This window comes from Suncus etruscus, chromosome 1 (assembly GCF_024139225.1).
Source record: "Suncus etruscus isolate mSunEtr1 chromosome 1, mSunEtr1.pri.cur, whole genome shotgun sequence".
NCBI classification, from domain to species: Eukaryota; Metazoa; Chordata; class Mammalia; order Eulipotyphla; family Soricidae; genus Suncus; species Suncus etruscus.
Genome location: NC_064848.1, coordinates 10,890,942 through 10,910,897, shown reverse-complemented (window position 1 = coordinate 10,910,897; position 19,956 = coordinate 10,890,942). Strand labels below are relative to the sequence as shown.

Genomic DNA, 19,956 nt, shown 5'->3' with positions numbered 1-19,956 from the left:
TGATTGAACAGAAAAATATAAGAATCGGGGCCGGAGAGATGGCATGGAGGTAGAGCATTTGGGTGTGACCCAAAAAGCCAAAACAAACAAACAAACAAACAAAAAGAACCAAGTAAAAACATTCTGTTACCTGTAAGAAACAAGTCAGAGAAAATAGAAGAAACACCGACTCAAAGGTTGGAAAAGAATCCTTCAAGCAAACAACTCCATTAAAAGGGCCAAGTGGCCATACTCATATCACATGACATAGACTTCAGCTCAAAAGGTTATGAGATAGAAAGGGTCATTTCTTAATAAGGGATCTGTAAATTAGGAAGAGATTACACTCCTAGCCATATATGCACCCAATGAGGGCTATCAGCATACTTAAATCAACTGCTAAAAGATTTGGGAAAAAAAAAGTATCAAGCAACACAATAGTAGTTGGAGTCTTTAACGAAGTCTTTCACTTCTTGTTATATCCATGAGGCTAAAACTCAGTAAGGATATACTGGCTTTGAAGAAAGAAATGGAAGAGAGCTGGTTAGAAATGGAAGAATGCTGGTTTGGCTTTTCACAGTGAATACACAATACATGCAACATTCTTCAAGATAGAGTACATGCTGGGACACTGTAGAACCAACTAGTTAAGGTAGCTCTTAAATTCCTGTTTCTGCATAAATCCATTGTTATCATTATGTTTGATATATATTCTATATATATATTATTTTTCTTGGCCACATTTGGTGACTTACTGTGGATCAATACTTCTATCATTCTTGATGGGACCTAGGGGACTATGGGATGCTGGGGATTGAACTCAGGTCAGCTGCATAGAAGACAAATGCCATACCCACATCAACCTCTATAGTTAGTTTAAATAGCAATATTCTGCAGCACTATGGATAATAATACAACAATATGAAATATGAAAATAATAGGAAGAAATTTAACAAAATAAATGCTATATTTGTATATAAATACAAGCAAAAAGTGCCTATTTAAATGAGTTAATGTTTTCTATTTTTGAGATGATTACCACATCAAAATTTTTGTTAGAAATTGACTAGTGCTAAGAAAAATTTATATAGGGGTATAAAATGACCAAAATAATAAAAAAAGCTAGGGAATTTATACTATGTGGTTTCAAAACTGAAATAATAATAATAATAATATTGTTCTGGGCCCGGAGAGATAGCACAGTGGGCGTTTGCCTTGCAAGCAGCCGATCCAGGACCAAAGGTGGTTGGTTTGAATCCCGGTGTCCCATATGGTCCCCCGTGCCTGCCAGGAGTAACCCCTGAGCACTGCCAAGTGTGGCCCCCCCCAAAAAAAATTGTTCTAAAAGTATAAAAATCAAGCAATCTTGGGGCCGGAGCGGTGGTGCAAGCAGTAAGGCATCTGCCTTGCCCACACTAGCCTAGAATGGACCTCCGTTTGATCCCCGGCATCCCATATGGTCCCCCAAGCCAGGAGCAATTTCTGAGCACAGCGATTCCACAGCAGTAGGCCGTTTGCCTTGCATGTGGCTGACTCAGGATGGACCTTGGTTCGATCCCCTGCATCCTATATGCAGGAGTGATTTCTGAGTGCATAGCCAGGAGTAACCCCTGAACATCACCGGGTGTGGCTCTAAAGCCAAAAATAATAAATAAAAATTAAGCAATCAATAGAATCAGCTAAAGTGTCTAGACCAGGGGTCTCAAACTCGCAGCCCACGGGCCGTTTTGCGGCCCTCTGTACAACATTTAGTGGCTCTGCCCTAGAGGAATCTTTGTTTTGTTTTGTTTTGTTTTGTTTTGTTTTAGTTGTTTGGGTCACACCCCCCAATGTTCAAGGCTTACTACTGACTTTGCACTCAAGGAGCACCCCGATTTTGCCTCCTGCGGCCCCCAGGTAAATTGAGTTTGAGACCCCTGTCCTAGATCATCGGGAAACACTGCTAGCATTGATCTCTGAGCATCTGACCAGCAGTAATCCAGATTTGGTCACCCCTAAATCAAATAAATGTGTAAAATTTAAAAAATTACTTTGAAAACTTAGTAGTAATGTCTGATTTGCTTGGTTAGTAGGAAGAGAATGCAAGGTGAAAATAAAAATGCTGGTAACGGTGTCTGTGATAAAAAAGAGAAACTGCAGTTTAGTCAAAGCCTCTAAAGTGTTTGTACTCTTTTTTAGTTACTTTATTTAAACACTATGGTTTACATAGTTGTTCTTAACATACTTGTTTCTACTATTTTATGTTCCAACACTGATTCCACCACCAGTGTAAAATTCCCTCCACCACAGTCACCAAATTTCCACTATTTACAAGCCTTACAGGTGTGAAATAATTAGCTTTATGTTGCTTGTTAGAAGTAAGTGGTAATAAAATTATTTTTTAAAAGTACAGCAAAAGAAAATTTGTGAAAGGTATTATATTTTGTCATTAAGCCATCATTGGTAGTTTTACTAAGCTATTTGTCACTAATTGATTTTTCTGTTACTTCTTTTTTTTTTGTTTTGTTTTGTTTTGTTTTGTTTTTCGGCCACACCTGTTTGATGCTCAGGGGTTATTCCTGGCTAAGCACTCAGAAATTGCCCCTGGCTGTGGGGGATCATATGGGACACTGGGGATCGAACCGCGGTCCTTCCTTGGCTAGCGCTTGCTAGGCAGACACCTAACCTCTAGTGCCACCTCACAACGGCCCCTGTTACTTACTTCTTAACATTAGGTTGGCTTTTATGCCTTTGACCTCTAATTTGGCGTTGCTCCTACTGGGTGACAGTATTGAAAGTTTGGAGGTGTTGTACTTCTGCACATGGAAATGTGATGCAGAAATTCCAAGCTCTGTGGCTGTTTAGTGGCAGCTGTAGGGTATGGTTACAAATGCTAGGCCTTCCAGAAGTATGAAGTGAGTGAGGGGTGGGTGAGGAGGGAGGAGTGCCCTCATTCACTCTGTCAAAGACCTGCTGATCTCAGCCCAAATTCCAGTATACCTGGAGTTTTCTGTTAGGAATCTCTGTAGAGATTAGTGGGTGAAAGGTTGAAGTTGGGCCACCTGAATGAAGCAGCAATTGTGGGGTGAATGCAGCTGGCAAGGCTTCCACAGGCTGGGGACTCAGCCTGAGCCTCCTCTAGAGTGCCCTCATTTTCAGCTGCAAGACAAGTATACCCATGATTATTCATAGCTTCATTTACATCTCCTTCTAGAATAGCATGACTCTGTGGAGTTGGCCGTTGGCAAACATGGCAGCCTAAACTGTTTGCTCTTTAGGAAAGAACTAATTTAGTTTAGGATTCATATGTCTGTAATTCAAGGGTAATAGAAAGTCTGTAAAACTTTCAAGGATAAAAGATAAATGAAGGGGCCGGGCGGTGGCGCTGGAGGTAAGGTGCCTGCCTTACCTGCGCTAGCCTAGGAGACGGACCGCGGTTCGATCCCCCAGCGTCCCATATGGTCCCCCCAAGCCAGGAGCAACTTCTGAGCGCGATAGGCCAGGAGTAAACCCCTGAGCGTTTACCGGGGTTTGGCCCAAAAACAAAAAAAAAAAAAAAAAAAAAAAAAAAAGATAAATGAAAATTTAATGATTGGGGTAGAAAAAAGCATAAAATAATAAGGTAGAAAAATTTTGAATATATCAATAAATTTAATAACAAATTTAAATGGTTAAAGAGCAGATTATACAATTAAGAATAACATTTCTTAAGATATTTAAGAGACTAATCAAAAACATGGGCAAAATGAGATTGAAAAGAAAATATGGGAAAATCAATTTTTTAACTTTTAGATATTTTTCTATCTTTAGGCCACTACTTATAGAATTTACTGTAGTTGGAGATAGCATGGAGGTAGGGCGTTTGTTTGCCTTGCATGCAGAAGGACGGTGGTTATTCCTGGCATCCCATATGTTTCCCTGAACTTGCCAGCAGCGATTTCTGAACGTAGAGCCAGATATAACCCCTGAGTACAGCCGGGTGTTTGTTTGGGGCTGGAGAGATAGCATGGAGGAAAGGCGTGTTTGCCTTGCATGCCAGGAGTGATTTCTGAGCATAGAGCCAGAACTAATTCCTGAGCACTGCCGAGTGTGACCCAAAAACCAAAAAAAAAAAAAAAGTTTACTACAATTCTTTAAGGAAGTCACTTCTTAAATCAATGAAGTTTTTCCATTAGCTTTGTATACTTGACTACAAGTGTCCCAAAAATCACCCACCTCATACATTTTTTTTTTCTGCCTACCTGTTCCACTTAACACTCTCCTTTTTCTGTTGTAACTTCTATTTTATTGTCAGAATCTAAAGGCATGTCTTTTTTTTTTCATTTTTCCACATATATTTATTGATTGATCGATTGTTTTTTTTTTTTTTGACGTCCTTACTTTGGTGTAGATATTGAAGTTGATGTCTTTTATTTAATTTTTAATTTTTAATTATGAGAACAAAGATGCAAAGAAAGAGGACAAGGTAAAGTTACAGTGGAAGGAAATCACCCATAATTCTCAGAAGTCCCCTTGCTGATATCTTAACTTTGAACTTTCAGCCAAAGAACATTAAGATAAATAAAACAGAATCCATATACAATTACTTTGTCCCTCAAGTCCCCAGATTGCAATGCATTATAATATTTCTTAGCAACAGACAAGGCAATCTAGAGCCATAAAACTTATGTAACTCCTTAGACATTAGAGGCATAGTATTTTTTTTACATTTTCATGTACATGCATATTAAAGTTAACCTCAAAAGTCTAAGTGGGTTTTTTTTTTTAAGTATTAGAGTCAAAGGAGCACAGTAAAAATGGGGTTAGAGTGCAATTGTTGTTTGCATAGGCCCACCAAAATATGAGGGGCATGGAAAGGAATAACCTTGGCCTAAATACAAAGAGACCCAACCCCTGAAGTTTTCCTGGCATAAGACCAACTCTATGCTCCCAGGCAAGCTAGATCGTCCAATCCAAGACATTGTCTGTAGTGCCAACACACTTTTATTTTTCACATAGTCTCTGTTGTTGGTATCATGTTTCTGTATTAAAGATCCTGGAATCTGCATATCCTACATTGAAGTCAGGATGTGAAGCGTCCTCTAGTTTTACCTCACAATTACAGGGCAATGCAGAGAGCCCTGTCCTGTAAGGCAAGTCGTTGTTGTTAAGATCTCAGTGGTTAAGGGAAGTCTCTTTTGAGCATGTCGATGTCTGAGCAGTGTAGGGTCTTCCGTGGGTAGAGGATTGCTTCCAGGTGATGTTATAGACCAAACTTGGATGGTTTCATTGGATGGCACCCCCTGGTTTCAGGGGGTGAATGGAAAATGCCATTCTTTTGAGGCCTGTGCCAAGCGTTTATGCCAGTGTTTCAGGGTGTAAGATCCCCTTTGCACTACAAGATTTGTGTGTTTCAATCTCTATTAGATAAGATCTTATTTGGTATGTATAGTATTTTCCCATTTTAATGTGCCTATGCATAAAAGGAACAATGCCACGTTGGCATTATTGGCGCATATGGGGGGCCATAAGAACAAGTCCAACAATCCCCATGACATGGATCAATCAAAAGCATTGAAATGGGGGGGACTCTTTCACCAAAATTCCTTATTGAACAACTCACAAAGAGAAGATAAAAAGTGGTTAGAATCGTCACTGTATAAGAGAATATTTAGTAAGACTTATAGCTGTCAGAGAAAAAAACACATAAAATATTCAAAAGAAATATGTGTCCATTTTATGTCTTTTGAAATAGTTGGGGGTTGTTTCACACAATGCAGGGCTTTGGGCTGTGATTAGGATTGTGCAGTACTGAAGTTAAAAAGAGTAATGTGGGTTAGTGATGTTGGGGGGGGAGGTGAGAGAGTTAAGGAGTAAAATTGAGCTTTGTAGGGGTGTGGGAAAAGACAGAATACAAAATGGACATTCTAGATACGCAAAACATAACATAAGGATAGGGAATACTCTTAATACATGCAGTGCCCCCGCGGTGGTATTCCACTTGTAGACTGGTCAGAAATTGGACAGTGACAAACAGTGCAACCGAGCAAATCTCAGCACACCCCCAAGTTAGGAACCCACCATTTCTGGCCGCCTGGGCTGGAACCCAGGGAAGGCCTGGAGGCTGGGGGCAGAAGAGGGGACGGCTGGGGGCCTATTAAGGCTCCCAGCGCACCCAAGTTAGGGAGAAGGCTTTCCACATGGAGTCTCCCCAAACCCCATGCTGGCTAGAGCTAGCCTCCAGATCAAGAAAGGATCGATAGAGAGCCGGAAGCCAGGATCTGCCTGCCCTCCACCCTGTGCCCTTCCCACCCTAGTGCAGGGGTAGGGCGGGGAAAGCTTGGGACCCCATCCAGGAGGGACCCCCGACACCCACCTTGTCTGGCCACCTGGGCTGCCACCCCAGGAAGGCCTGGAGGCTGGGGGCAGAAGAGGGGACGGCTAGGGGCCTATCAAGGCTCCCAGCGCACCCAAGTTAGGGAGAAGGCCTTCCACCTGGGGTCTCCCCAGACCCCATGTTGGCCCCTTTCTTTTTTTTTTATAGTGCTCATTATGATGTCTTTTTTTAAAAAAAAATATATTTATATAATTTGATTACAAACATGATTGTAGTTGAGTTTCAGTCATATAAAGAACACCCCCCTTCACCACTTTTCTTTAGCTGTGGCTTATTTTGGTAGTTGTGGGGGTTGTACCTGACAGTGCTCAATGCTTATTACTCTTTTTTTTTTTTTTAGGTTCATATGCAAGTTTTATTTATAATTTGTTATAGAGTAGGAGTATTCAAAACATTTTTTTTCCAGAGAGATTGCATTATGCAGCAGTACAGCAGTGAATAAGAGTTCATTTATTTTCATCATACTCCTTTCAGTACTTATTATTTTTGATCTTTTTTATGTGTACCATTCTTGCTGGGAAGTTGTCATTTAGCTTTCTTGGTTCTTTTATGTCATGACAATTCATTATTCAGCTCTTTCTTAAAGTAGCAAAAGATGGATATTTTTAAAACTTTATTTAAAGACATAATTGACATAGTTGATCATAATACATTTGTTTCCAGATAAGTGAAAGCAAAGTTATTGAAAACAAAGTAGAAAGAAAAAAATAAAAAGAGAAGAGGGCCCGGAGAGATAGCACAGCGGCGGCGTTTGCCTTGCAAGCAGCCGATCCAGGACCAAAGGTGGTTGGTTCGAATCCCGGTGTCCCATATGGTCCCCCGTGCCTGCCAGGAGCTATTTCTGAGCAGACAGCCAGGAGTGACCCCTGAGCACCGCCGGGTGTGACCCAAAAACCAAAAAAATAAAAAAATAAAAAATAAATAAAAAGAGAAGAAAGTGAGTTTAAAACCAGAAAAAGTTCAGTAACAAGCACTGTATCATTAATATGATACATTGTAATTATGTATTATTAATACAATGGAAGATTAATTAATACAGTGGTTTAGTAAACTCTTTTTTATTACTCCTGCCTCTGTGCTTAGGGATCACTCTTGGGGACCATTTGGGGACCATACATGGTGCTGGTGATCAAATCTGGGTCATGTTCATGCATGGCAGGCAAGCTCTCTATCACTGTATTACAACTCCAATTTACTTGCTGCCATGATTTTTCTAAACTGCATATACTGAAATCATGCAGTACTAGTCTTTCTCCACCGGAATTACTTTACAAAGCACGATCCACTCGGCATTCTTACATGTTGCAAGATTTCATCTTCTGTATAGTTGAGTTGTATTTGTTTCTTTTTACAGTTTCCATTTTACTACTGAGATTTTTGTTAATTTATATTCTATACTTCAAGTCCTGTGCTTTATAATAACCATTTTTAAGCATAAAATGCTGATTGCAGCATGTGGGTCATCTTGGTGTTGATAGCTGTTGAAATCGGATCAGGAAGCAAGATGGCATCATTTGCCAGTTTTGGTGTTCAGTTTCAAGCATTCATTATATTTTTCCACGTGCATGCTGAAAAATGATACCAAGGGATCAAAGTACAAGTTTTTTAATACAAAATATTAAAAAATTAACTTCTAAAATTTCTGAATTCTAGTTTTTGATGTTAATGTTTAAATGAGGATAAATAAAAGAGCTTAATACATATCCTTATTGAGTTTATTTTTGGCTAAGTTAGATTTGTAAATGACAGTCACATTGTTAATATGTTTGGTGAATATTTACTCTTCAAATACGTTAAGTTCATTTGTCCTTAGGAAATTATTTTATTTTTAGTTTCTGTTAGCATTGATTTGAAATGTTCTGCTGTTTATGTGCTAGGTATAACACGGAGAAATCCCAGAACACCACTCTCTGATCTGCAGGGCATGAATACTCTAAATGAAAAAAACCAACAGTAAGTATATTTAGTTTGTATATTTAAGGAAGCATGCAAGAAAGAACTAAAATTCTCTCAAGACATTTTGGCTTTGAAAGCATGAGAAAAATCAGAACTAGTTTGCTTTAAAGTCTTTTTTTGGGGCTGGAGTGATAGTACAGAATAGGGCATTTGCCTAGCATGTGGCCAACCGGAATGAAACCGGGTTCAATCCCAGCATTCCAGATGGTCCTCCAAGCCTGCATGCGGCCAACCGGAATGGAACCGGGTTTAATCCCAGCATTCCAGATGGTCCTCCAAGCCTGCCAGGAGCAATTTCTGAGCACAGAGCCAGGATTAACCCCAGAGTGCTGCTGGCTGTGGCCCCAACCCCCACACCCCCGATTTTTTTTTTTTTTTTTTTTGCTTAAGAAAATCCAAGAATTGTCTGCTTTCTGTGCTAATTTTTTTTAAATTTTTTATTTATTTTGGTTTTTGGGCCACACCTGGTGACACTCAGGGGTTCCTCCTGGCTATGCATTTAAAATTGCTCCTGGTTTGGGGAACCATATGGGATGCCAGGGGATCAAACCATGGTCTGTCCTAGGTTAGCTTGTGCAAGGCAAACGCCATACCGTTTGCACCACTGCTCCATCCTTCTCTGTGGTAAAATTTTATTGGTTAAACAGTAATTATATAGTTTGAGTTACATCAAGCTGTACAATATAATACTGATTGATTAGTCTGATAACCATAGTTTCCTTTTTATTATTTTCAGTGGAGAAAACGTGAGTAAAATTTGGAAATAGCAAATATAATGTTCTGAATTCTCTTTTGTCCTTCACACATAATCTTTTTTTAAATAAATAAATTCTTTTTCTTTTTGGGCCACACCCTGTGATGCTCAGGGATTACTCCTGGCTATGTGCGCAGAAATAGCTCCTGGTTCGTGGGACCATATGCTCAGTGATCGAACCAAGGTTCGTCCTAGATTGGCCCCGTGCAAGGCAATTGCCCTACTGCTGTGCTATGGCTCCGACTTCTAAATAAATTCTTAAATTGAATCACTGTGAGATACACAATGACAAAGTTGTTCATGATTGAGTTTCAGTCATACAATATTTAACCTCCTTCACAAATGTACATTTCCACCTCCCCATTTTCCCTCCCACCCACTCACATATTTTTTTAAAATAAATATTGTGTTTAAGTGGCAAGAGAGATAGTATAGGGGTTAAAGTATTTGACTTCATCTGACCATAGTTCAATCTTCTTCACTAAGTATGGTCTCTGTAGGTGCTTCAGGAATAATCCCTGAGCACAGCCCTGAACACACCAGGTGTGGTCCTTCCAAAACAAAAACAAAACAAAGCAGTTGTACTTAACATGAACTGGAGTATTATGTATATACATTGTAAACACTAGAATTGAGCTTACTTTTGCCTTGATATATAAGGATGCCATTAAAATTAAAATATTGCTTCATTGATTTTTTTTGAGTTATTATGTCTAATGTACATTTTCATTATGCTCAGTGATATGTATATATGTGTGTGTATGTGTGTATATATAAATATAAAAATGCTTCAATGCTTGTTAAAAGAACACTCGTAGTTTTTCTAGTTTCACATACAATAGCTATTCTAGCTCAAGTATATAACTTCAACTTTATTCATCTTAAGTACCAGGAAACTGAACTACTTAAAGTAATTGATATCAAATATTAATAACATTAATAGCATATATCCTTTGCTTTTTAAAAAATTATATATTATTATTTCTTAAAAAATTTTAGGGCCAGAGAGATAGCACAGTGGTAGGGCATTTGCCTTACATGCAGCCAACACAGTATGAATGGTTGTTGGAATCCTAGCATCCCCTATGGGTCCCCCAAGCCTGCCAGGAGCGATTTCTGAATGCAGAGCCAGGAGCAATCCCTGAGCACCACTGGGTGTGACCAAAAAACCAAAAAAAATTATATTTTTATATGCTTTATTAAGTGCCATGGCTGCAAAATTGTTCATTGTTGTGTTTCAGTCTTACAATGTACATCATCCTTCACCAGTACACCCTTCCCTTTATCGATGTCTTCCATTTCCCTCCCACTTCCCACCTCTTTCTTGCTCTACAACAGGCAAATTACTTCTCACATTTCCCTCCCCCCCTTTTGGCACTGTGGTTTACACTATTGTTAATAAAGGGGTGCCTTGCTTGTTAATTTCTTCACTGTCAGTACTGAGTTCTTGTCCATAGTGATCAGTTCAACTATCATTGTCCTAGTAGACTCTTCTCTATTCTAGCTATGCTCAGTGCTCGTTGTGGCAAGCTTTCCACCCTGGGCTGAACCTCCTGACCTTTGTTTCTATTGTCTCTGGGAATTATTATCATACTATCTCTTGTTTTTCTTATATCTCACAAATGATGAGATCATTTTATTTCTTTTTTTTTTTTTTTTTTTTTTTTTTTTTTGGTTTTTGGGCCACACCCGTTTGACGCTCAGGGGTTACTCCTGGCTATGTGCTCAGAAATCGCCCCTGGCTTGGGGGGACCATATGGGACGCCGGGGGATCGAACCGCGGTCCTTCCTTGGCTAGCGCTTGTAAGGCAGACACCTTACCTCCAGCGCCACCTACCCGGCCCCGAGATCATTTTATTTCTATCCCATTTCTCTCTGGCTTATTTCACTCTGCATAATAGTCATGTCCATCCATGTGGAACCAAATTTCATGACTTCAGTTTTTTCCCCAATGGCTGCATAGTATTCCATTATGTAGATTACCACAGTTTCTTTAGCCACTCATCTGTTGTCAGGCACTTGGGTTTGTTTCCAGATTCTGTCTATTGTAAATAGTACTGCTCTGAACATAGGAGTGTAGTGCATTTTTGAATTGTATTTTTGTATTCCTGGGGGTATATTTCTAGGAGTTGTATTGCTAGATCATTTGGAAGCTCAATTTCTAGCTTTTTGAGGAATGTTCATGTTGTCTCCAAAAAAATGCTGGACCAGTCTGTATTCCCACCAGCAGTGAAGAGCATTCACATAGAAAGGAAGAAGTGAAGCTCATATTGTTCGCAGATGACATGCTACTACACATTCCTATGTATGTAGAAAATCCTAAAAAAAAGCTTCTAGAAATAGACTTGTAAAGTGGCAGACTACCAAATTAATATGTAAAAATTCATAGATTTTCTATATTGAATTATGAAAGAGAAGGAAAGATATTAAAAACACAGTCCCATTCACAATTGTGCCGTGGGGGTGGGCAGAGCAATAGCACAGTGGGTAGGGTAGGGTTGCCTTGAATGTAACCAACCAGGGACTGGCCAGGGTTTGATCCTTGGCATCCCATATGGTTCCCCAAGCCTGTCAGTAGCAATTTCTGAGCACAGTGTAAGGAGTAACCCTTGAGTTACTGCTGGGTGTGGCCCAAAGAACAAGACCAAAAAAAACCAAACAGTTGTTTCTCAGAAAATCAAGCCTTGGAGTTTAATTAACTGAAGAAGTGAAAGAGCTATATAAAGAAAACTAAAAACACTGCTTCAAGAAATAAAAGATGATACAAGGAAATGGAGACATATACCCTGATTATGTATTGGGAGGATTAACATAATTAAATGTCAGTACTTCTTAAAAAATGTCAATATTTCTAAAGCGTTATACGGATTAAATGCAATCCCTATAAAAATTCCTGTGACATTTTTCAAAGAAGTGGATCAGATACTTCAAATTTTTTTGTTTTTGTTTTTGTTTGGGTCACACCCGGCAGTGCTCAGGGGTTACTCCTAGCTCTCTGCTCAGAAATTGTACCTGGCAGGCATGGGGGACCATATGGGATGCCGGGATTCGAACCACTATCCTTCTGCATGCAAGGCAAATGCCTTACCTATAACTCTGACCCCAGATGCTTCAAATTTTTATGGAGAAATAAATGTCTATGAATAGCTAAAAAAAAGATTGTCCAAAAAAGATTGGAGGAATTACTTTCCCCAACTTTAAATTTAGCAGTAGTCATTAAACTAAGTAGTCATTAAACTAAACAGTCATCATTAAAAGAGCATAGTAAAGACAGACCCTTAGATCAATGGAATAGACTTGACTATCCAGATATGGGCCCACAGGTTTACGAGAAATTATCCTTTGCTTCGATATTTGACTAGTGATGAAATCTATCACTATATTTAGATGTTAATTGCTTTATTAACCTGATGGCCTGTTTACTTTTAGTCTATTTGGCATTGCTTTTAGCCTGGTCATCAGAGAGCACTAACTTATGTGCCTTTAAAAAAATTTTTTGTAAGAGAAAGGAATACCGTGCTCCTTATCCAAAAATGTTTCTAATAGTTATAACTCTGTAATTGTCAATATGTTGCATTATGCTTTCAGTTTTGGATTCCTGGTCTCTTCTCTGTGGGCTTTTGATTTCTTACAAATCAGATGTAGTCAGTTTGGTTGGGCTTGTCTTAGTATAAATGTTGTTTGCCATCTTGCCAAGTTGGTGAAAAATATAAGTAGGTGTATATAACATGTAATCCATATAATAATAGCAAGCTATACAGATGTTTTAGTTTAAACTGACCATTAAATGATATGTAATCATTCTACTAGCCTTCCCCCCCCCTTTAAAACACACTTGTGGACTTGAGAAAAAGTACAGCAAATATGGTATTCCATGTCTTGCATGCAGCTAACCTGGTTTCGATCCTCAGCATCCCATATGGTCTCTCAAGTACTGCCAGGAGTAACTCCTGAGTGCAGAACCAGGCATAATCCCTGAGCACCACTGAGTATGGCCCAGAAACCCTCTGCTCCAAAAATACGCGTGCATGCACATGCGCACACACGCACACACACTGTATTACTGGATTGATCTAATTCTAACATAGTTCTGTTGTAAACTATGTGCTGTATTATAAATTTACATAGTTATTAAAATATTAATTGATTTTAAATTTTACTATTGCAATACAATTTGGAAGATTGAAAAAAAAAATCTCAAAATGAGTGAGCAGAACACCAGAGATCTATGCATACAAAGCATTCACTTGCCTTTGAGTTCGCTGGCTCCTCACAAAATTAATTTCTTTGTTCATTCATAAGAAACAACTCTTTTATTCTAATTTTATCAGGAGGTTGTAGTAGTTCAGACAAAATCAAATTTTTTTTGTTTGTTTTTGTTTTATGGGTCACACCCGGCAGTGCTCAGGGGTTACTCCTGGCTCTACGCTCAGAAATGGCTCCTGGCAGGCTCAGGGAACCATATGGGATTCCAGGATTCGAATCACTGAACTTCTGCATGCAATGCAAATGCCTCACCTCCATGCTATCTCTCCGGTCCCCAAAATCAAATTTTAATTATCTTGCTATTATCAGCATATTAGTAGTACTTCCCCCCATCTTGAATCCTTGAAATTCATCAGTGAGAAATGGAATTCCAACTTTTTTAAAAATACTTTTTATTGTGACGAAAGTGAATTACAAATCTTTCACAGTAATATTTAAGGTACATAGTGACAACGAAACAGGGCCATTCCCAGCACCAGTGTTATCCTCCCTCTACCCCGTTCCCAGCATGTATCACATATCTCTCCCTTTGTCCCCCGACTGCTAGTGTAACAAGTCCCCTCTGTGTATAGCTTGTTGTAGGTTGGGTATCCTAATTCTGTTGTAATTGACTTTGGGTTTGTTGGTTAAGTCTGGTCATTTTTTCTTTCCACCCAATGTTCATATGACTGTTCGCTCCTGCTGCCATATATTTTTCCCCCTCAATTTATGAGGCAGAACAAGATGATTCAAGTTCCGTGGTTCTGTGGAGAAAAAGAAGAAAGAAAAAAAAAAAAAAGAAAGCTGGGAGGAATATGTCTAGAGGCTATAAATATCAATTTAAAAGAAGAAAGGGAAAAAGAAGAAAAACAAAGCAAAAAAAAAAAGACAAGCAATGACAAAAGACACAACAGCAACAAAAAACAACAATACAACAATAACAAGAAAGAAAAATAAAAAGAATGGAGGGTTGGTGTTGCAAGGTTTTATGTTTATTTGCTTGTTCATTTGTTTTGCATAGGCACAGTAAATATTGGGGAAATTATAAAGGGAATTCTCTTGGTCTAAGAGATACAGGATTTCTCCACCCTTGAAACATACTGTCATGGCAACAACTACAGAGGCTCTCTACTCACTCATTATCTAAACCCAAGGTCTTTATGGTGCCAGGAAACGTTCTGCTCAGTTGTGGATGACAAAATCAGTCCTCTGTAGCTAGAGATCTTGGTATTTGCACAGGTTATAGGACAGAGTCTAGTCTTTGTTTATGGCTCTAAAAGTTCTGCTCTGTCACAGTTGTTGTCTTCTGTAATTAGTGTTCTTGGTTTTTGCACAGATCCTAGGACAGCGTAGGATAGCGTATTTCCTTATGGTTTCAGAAGTTCTGCTCAGAGTTGTAGAAGCGAAGGTGGGAGGGGAGGCCTCAGGGAGGCCCAAAAAAAAAAAAAAAAAAAGAAGTTCTGCTCAGTCATAGTTGTCAAAGTCAGACCTCTGGAATTAGAGATCTTGGTTTTTGTACAAATTCTAGGCCAAAGCCTAGGCTAGGATCTTTCTTATTGGTTCCAGGAAAAGTTCTGCCCAGTTGCAGTTGTCAGAATCAGTCTTTTGTAATTAGTGATTCTGGTTTTTGCACAGATCAAAGGATGGCATGTCTTCTGATTTCATCTTACCATTAGGTGTTGAGATAGATATACACCTTTCTCTTAGATCAAGTTGTTGCTGTTTCCTTTTCGTCAGGATGTCATATTAACCTGGGACAAGTTGCTGCCAGAGTGGGCAGTATTAGGAATTCCACAGGGGGAGTTTGGTTTGTGATGTTGTTGCAGGGAACTGTGTCAGTTCAACATTTGGGATCCTGGGTTTGGGGTTGGACAGTCGCTGTCCTCTCGTATGGAATTCACATGACACATGTTCAGGGTGGGAGGTTCTCCTGTATTATAAAATGTATGGGTTCTTATCCCTAATAAATAAGAGCTTGTTTCTATACATAAAATTTTCTCTTTTTTAGTGTGCTTTTGTAAAAAGGAACAGTGCCATATTATATTGCTGGTGCATTTGGGGGTAAGAATGACAGGCTACACAATCTTTGTGCCCTGGTTTCCTGCGCTTTTATATCTCAAGCAAGGCTTTTTCTTCTAGGATTTCATACCAAGCAGAACTAAAACAGGGTGATGTTAAAGAAAAGAAATATATATAATAGAAAAATATTGGGGCTGGAGCGATAGTGCAGCAGTAGGGCATTTGTCTTGCACACAGCTGATCCAGGACAGACCTTGGTTCGATCCCTGGTGTCCCATATGGTTCCCCAAGCCAAGAATGATTTCTGAGCACATAGCCAGGAGTAATCCCTGAGCCTCACCGGTTGTGGCCCAAAAATAAAAAAAAATTTTTTTTAAACATTATATTAAAGAAAAGGATGGAGGAGGCTACCTTTACATTTACATTTACACTAAAAGGTATTACTACAGAGGTATATTAAACATACAAAGGAAATCTAGGTATCCCATTAAGTCTTTTGAGATATTCTTGTGGGGGGTGAGATCCAGGGCACATTGTCATCCCACACCATGATCTTGTTGAGTTTGAGAAATGGTTTGCAGCAGTAAGGGATTAGGTAGTGTCCTTGAACTGGGGGTCCTTATGGAGCTGAATTCAGTAGCTGAATTCAGTAGCATGCAAAGTCCACATTTGGAGTGTGTGTGCATGAGAAGAAGGGTCACATAGAATGAGTCAGCAGGAGTGGTGGTTGCAGTTTCTTGCCGGGCACAAGATGTGGGACTGAGAGGGTGTCCTTTTGCTTTGGGAGCTGGGTGGTGGCTATTTGGGGCAGGAGGCCGGTCTCAGTACCTAATGAGTTAAGAACTGATTGTAAAGAGGGTTAAATAGGAAGGGAAAACATCAGAATTGGGAGGTTGAGAGGATAGAAGGAATTCTGAAGTGGAGAAGGAGGAATAATATATAAGGGGGCTATAAACAGTATATGCATTATTGTCTACAGTATAGGTTTGGCAGGCAAAGAGGAGGAGTACATTATACAAAATCATGCCCACATACAGACAGACATTAGAGATCTATTTCTAAGTAATTGTTGGAGGCCTGACTCTCATAGGATGGTCAGAGAGCTTAAGAAATATGGGCCCGGAGAGATAGCACAGTGGTGTTTGCCTTGCAAACAGCCGATCCAGGACCAAAGGTGGTTGGTTCGAATCCCGTTGTCCCATATGGTCCCCTGTGCCTGCCAGGAGCTATTTCTGAGCAGACAGCCAGGAGTAACCCCTGAGCATTGCCGGGTGTGGCCCAAAAACCAAAAAAAAAAAAAAAAATTGAATTAAGAATAGATAAATAGCTAAAATATAGATTAGGAGAGAAAGGGAAAAAAGATAAGAGAGAAGAAAAATGAATAAAAAGTATGTAAGTTAAAAATAAATTGGGCTTGTGCCTCGGAGTTGTAAGATTTTCCAATTTCTAGGCACTTCATCATCTCTAGGAGAGAAAGGGAAAAAAGATAAGAGAGAAGAAAAATGAATAAAAAGTATGTAAGTTAAAAATAAATTGGGCTGGTGCCTTGGAGTTGTAAGGTTTTCCAATTTCTAGGCACTTCATCAGTGATAGGGTGAACTTTGCTAAATTAAAGTTTCAGTGTTAGATAGTGGCTGGAACATTTTGGGATAAGCATGATTTTCACATCTAGAGTTCTAAGCGATGTGGTAGTGAAAACTAGAAGAGCTGTCTACCCTATGTAGTATCGTCTGCCGCATCTTATGCATCGAGGTTCCTTTCTGAAATAGAAACTGACAGTGTGGGCTTTATGTAACATAGGCTAAATTGATGAAGAAAAAGAAAGAAGTAGGAAAAAAGGGAAATGGGATAATAGTAATTTGCAAAAACGTATTCCATGAGTGGGACCTGTAGCATAAGTCTCTGGTTTGCAGTTGTCTGTTTCAGTGGTCTCAATGATCATACACTTTAGGTCCTAGTAGAAGACATAATCAAAAAGGAAATGAGTAAATTACAATGTTTTATCAAGACATTGTCATAATGAGCACTGTAGATGGTATCTAATATGATTGAGCACCAAGTTGCAAAATCAGGGTGCCCACCCTATATTTCCAAGAACAACTGTGGACAAAGAAGTTGAAGGGTTATTTTATACCTAATAAATTTAAGGCATTAAAACATATTGTTAGTAATCACTGCAGCAGGAGTTCTTGGCTTCCAATCATTTCTGCACCTGGCTCTGGATAAATACATTAGAACATTATTATAGGCCTTTGTAGTGAGATTGTGTGAAAAGCTGTTCACTCTAAACCACTGTTTACATTATTGCTCCTTTATGATGGTATACAGGATAGTCGAGACTTTGTGTTTCCTCTCTTCCACTTAATTTGATCACATAATTACATTTGTATGGATTCTCTCATCTGTAAAAGTTTTTTGAGTTGGTTGAATTGTTCATCTATGGATATTTCAATTTTGCAGGCTAAGTGATTCCTTGATTTCTATTGCTATAACATTCATTGCTGCTTTTGGGTCCTCATCTGCTGGGCTTGTGCATTTTGGTGGACTTGGAAACTTACAGGATTTCTCTCTATATCCCTGGCTGCTAGTGCCTTCCTTAGTTTACCCATATTTCTTTGCATTTGGTTGCTTTGAATGTTGAAGTTTTGGGTTGTTTAATAAAGTGATCTGCTGAACTTACTGTATTAGAAGCGATAAGAGGTATATCTGATTTTGAGTTTATTTTTCCTAGTTGATTGAGTTTATCAAAGTATGGTAGAGGAATTGCATACTACTTTATTGTTTTGCTGTTCTGTTTTGTGGGCTGTGGAGTATTTGAGGGAAATGAGTGTTAGGTCTGGTCTGCCTAGACCTGTATGGTATACAGACTCTGGTCCGGAGAGGCAGTGAGGAAGAGGAGGTGAGGAGTAATGGCGGTGCTGCTGCACTAAAGTGGGGGTAATGGTGGCGAGGTTGAGCCTGGCCCTCAGTTCTCCCGCCCTCCTCTGTCATCTGTGGTGTGGAGCCCTGTACCTTCTCTGCACCCTAGGTAGGGGTAACGGCGGTGACCACGCAGGGGTTGAGCCTACCCTCAGGTTTCCCACCCTCCTCTGTCACCTGTGGTATCCGGTACCTTCTCTGCAGCACTGTGCCTAAGTGGAGGTAATTGGAATTTCAACTTTTAATTATGTTTATACTTCATCTCCATAAATATTCTTAGTGGCATCTATATGGTGGATCAGTAGTTTTGCCTAGACCTTTCAAAGTAATCACTCTGACTACTTTTCCTTTGTGAATTGAACTTATTAAATAATAAAATTATGAATGTTCTGTAACTCTTCTATCCTCTTCCATAACTCACTTCTCGACTAACTTAAGGAGAATGCATCTTATAGGACTCAGTGTATGTGGTTGGTAATATATTCTGCTTTTCTGAATTCTTGCCAAATATGAAATATTTCTTATTTTGAAGTTGCGTGATTCTGGAAATAATAACTATTGATTGATATAATCAAGATGCTGGTAGAAGAGGGTTCTTGGTTTAGGTTTCAAGAGGAGTAGTTTTAGGGCTGGAGAGATTGCACAGCAGTAGGGCTTTTGTCTTGCATGCAGCCAATCCAGGCCGGATGGTGGTTTGAAACCCAGCATCCCATATGGTCCCTTGTGCCTACTAGGGGCAATTTCTGAGCGAGTAACCCCTGTAGCTGCCCAGTGTGACCCAAAAACCAAAAACCAAAAACCAAAAAAAAAAAAAAAAAAAAGAGTAGTAGTTATAATAAGAAACATGACAGAGATGACAGATTCCACAGGTTAGTGTGATACTGAACAACTTGTTTATCAGAGACCAATATAAACTGCAGTCAGTGTGGTGGATTCAGCAGATAAATGGCTAAAGAAACTTGTATTTATATACACAATGGAATACTATGCTGCCATCAGGAGAGATGAATTTCATGACATTTTCCTACACGTGGATGGACAGGGAAATCATTATGCTGAGTGAAATAAGTCAGAGGGAGAGAGATAGATACAGAATAGTCTCACTCATCTATGGGTTTTAAGAAAAAATATATAATAAAAGACATTATTGTAATAATACAAGAGACAATAGAAATGAAGGCTGGAAGAACCAGTCCATGGTCTGAAGCTTACCACAAAGAGTGGTGAGTTTAGTTAGAGAAATGACTACACTGACAACTATCATGACAGTGGTAGTGAGTGTGAGAAATAGAATGCCTGTCTCGAATATAGGCAAGGGGTGGGCGAGGAAGGAGAATGGAGGGCATTGTTGGGGGGGAATGTTGCGCTGGTAAAGGGAGGTGTTCTTTTTTTATAACTGAAAACCAAGTTAGTAGGTTGGTAGTCGTGGTGCTTAAATATATTATTTAGGGGCCGGAGAGATAGCATGGAGGTAGGGCGTTTGCCTTGCATGCAGAAGGACAGTGATTTGAATCTCGGCATTCCATATGGTCACCCAAGCCTGCCAGGAGCAATTTCTGAGCGTAGAGCCAGGAGTAACCCCCAAATAAATAAATAAATATATTATTAAAAAAATAAATGTAATCAAATACAGGCAGGGGATAGAAAGGAGGGAGGGGGGCATTGGGGGTGGGCATGTTGCACTGGTGAAGGGGGGTGTTCTGTTTGTGACTGAAACCCAACTATAATC

At 39.4% G+C, this 19,956-nt stretch overlaps 1 protein-coding gene across 1 annotated transcript in view; it reads left to right on the top strand.

Annotated features, from left to right (window-relative positions):
• Positions 1 to 19,956, top strand: part of MYO9A (myosin IXA) — a 246,893-nt gene that overhangs the window by 139,503 nt on the left and 87,434 nt on the right. Inside the window, exon 16 of the mRNA XM_049777567.1 lies at positions 8,212 to 8,287. Coding sequence (XP_049633524.1) covers positions 8,212 to 8,287 — 76 coding nt within the window. The remainder of the gene's footprint in view (positions 1 to 8,211; positions 8,288 to 19,956) is intronic.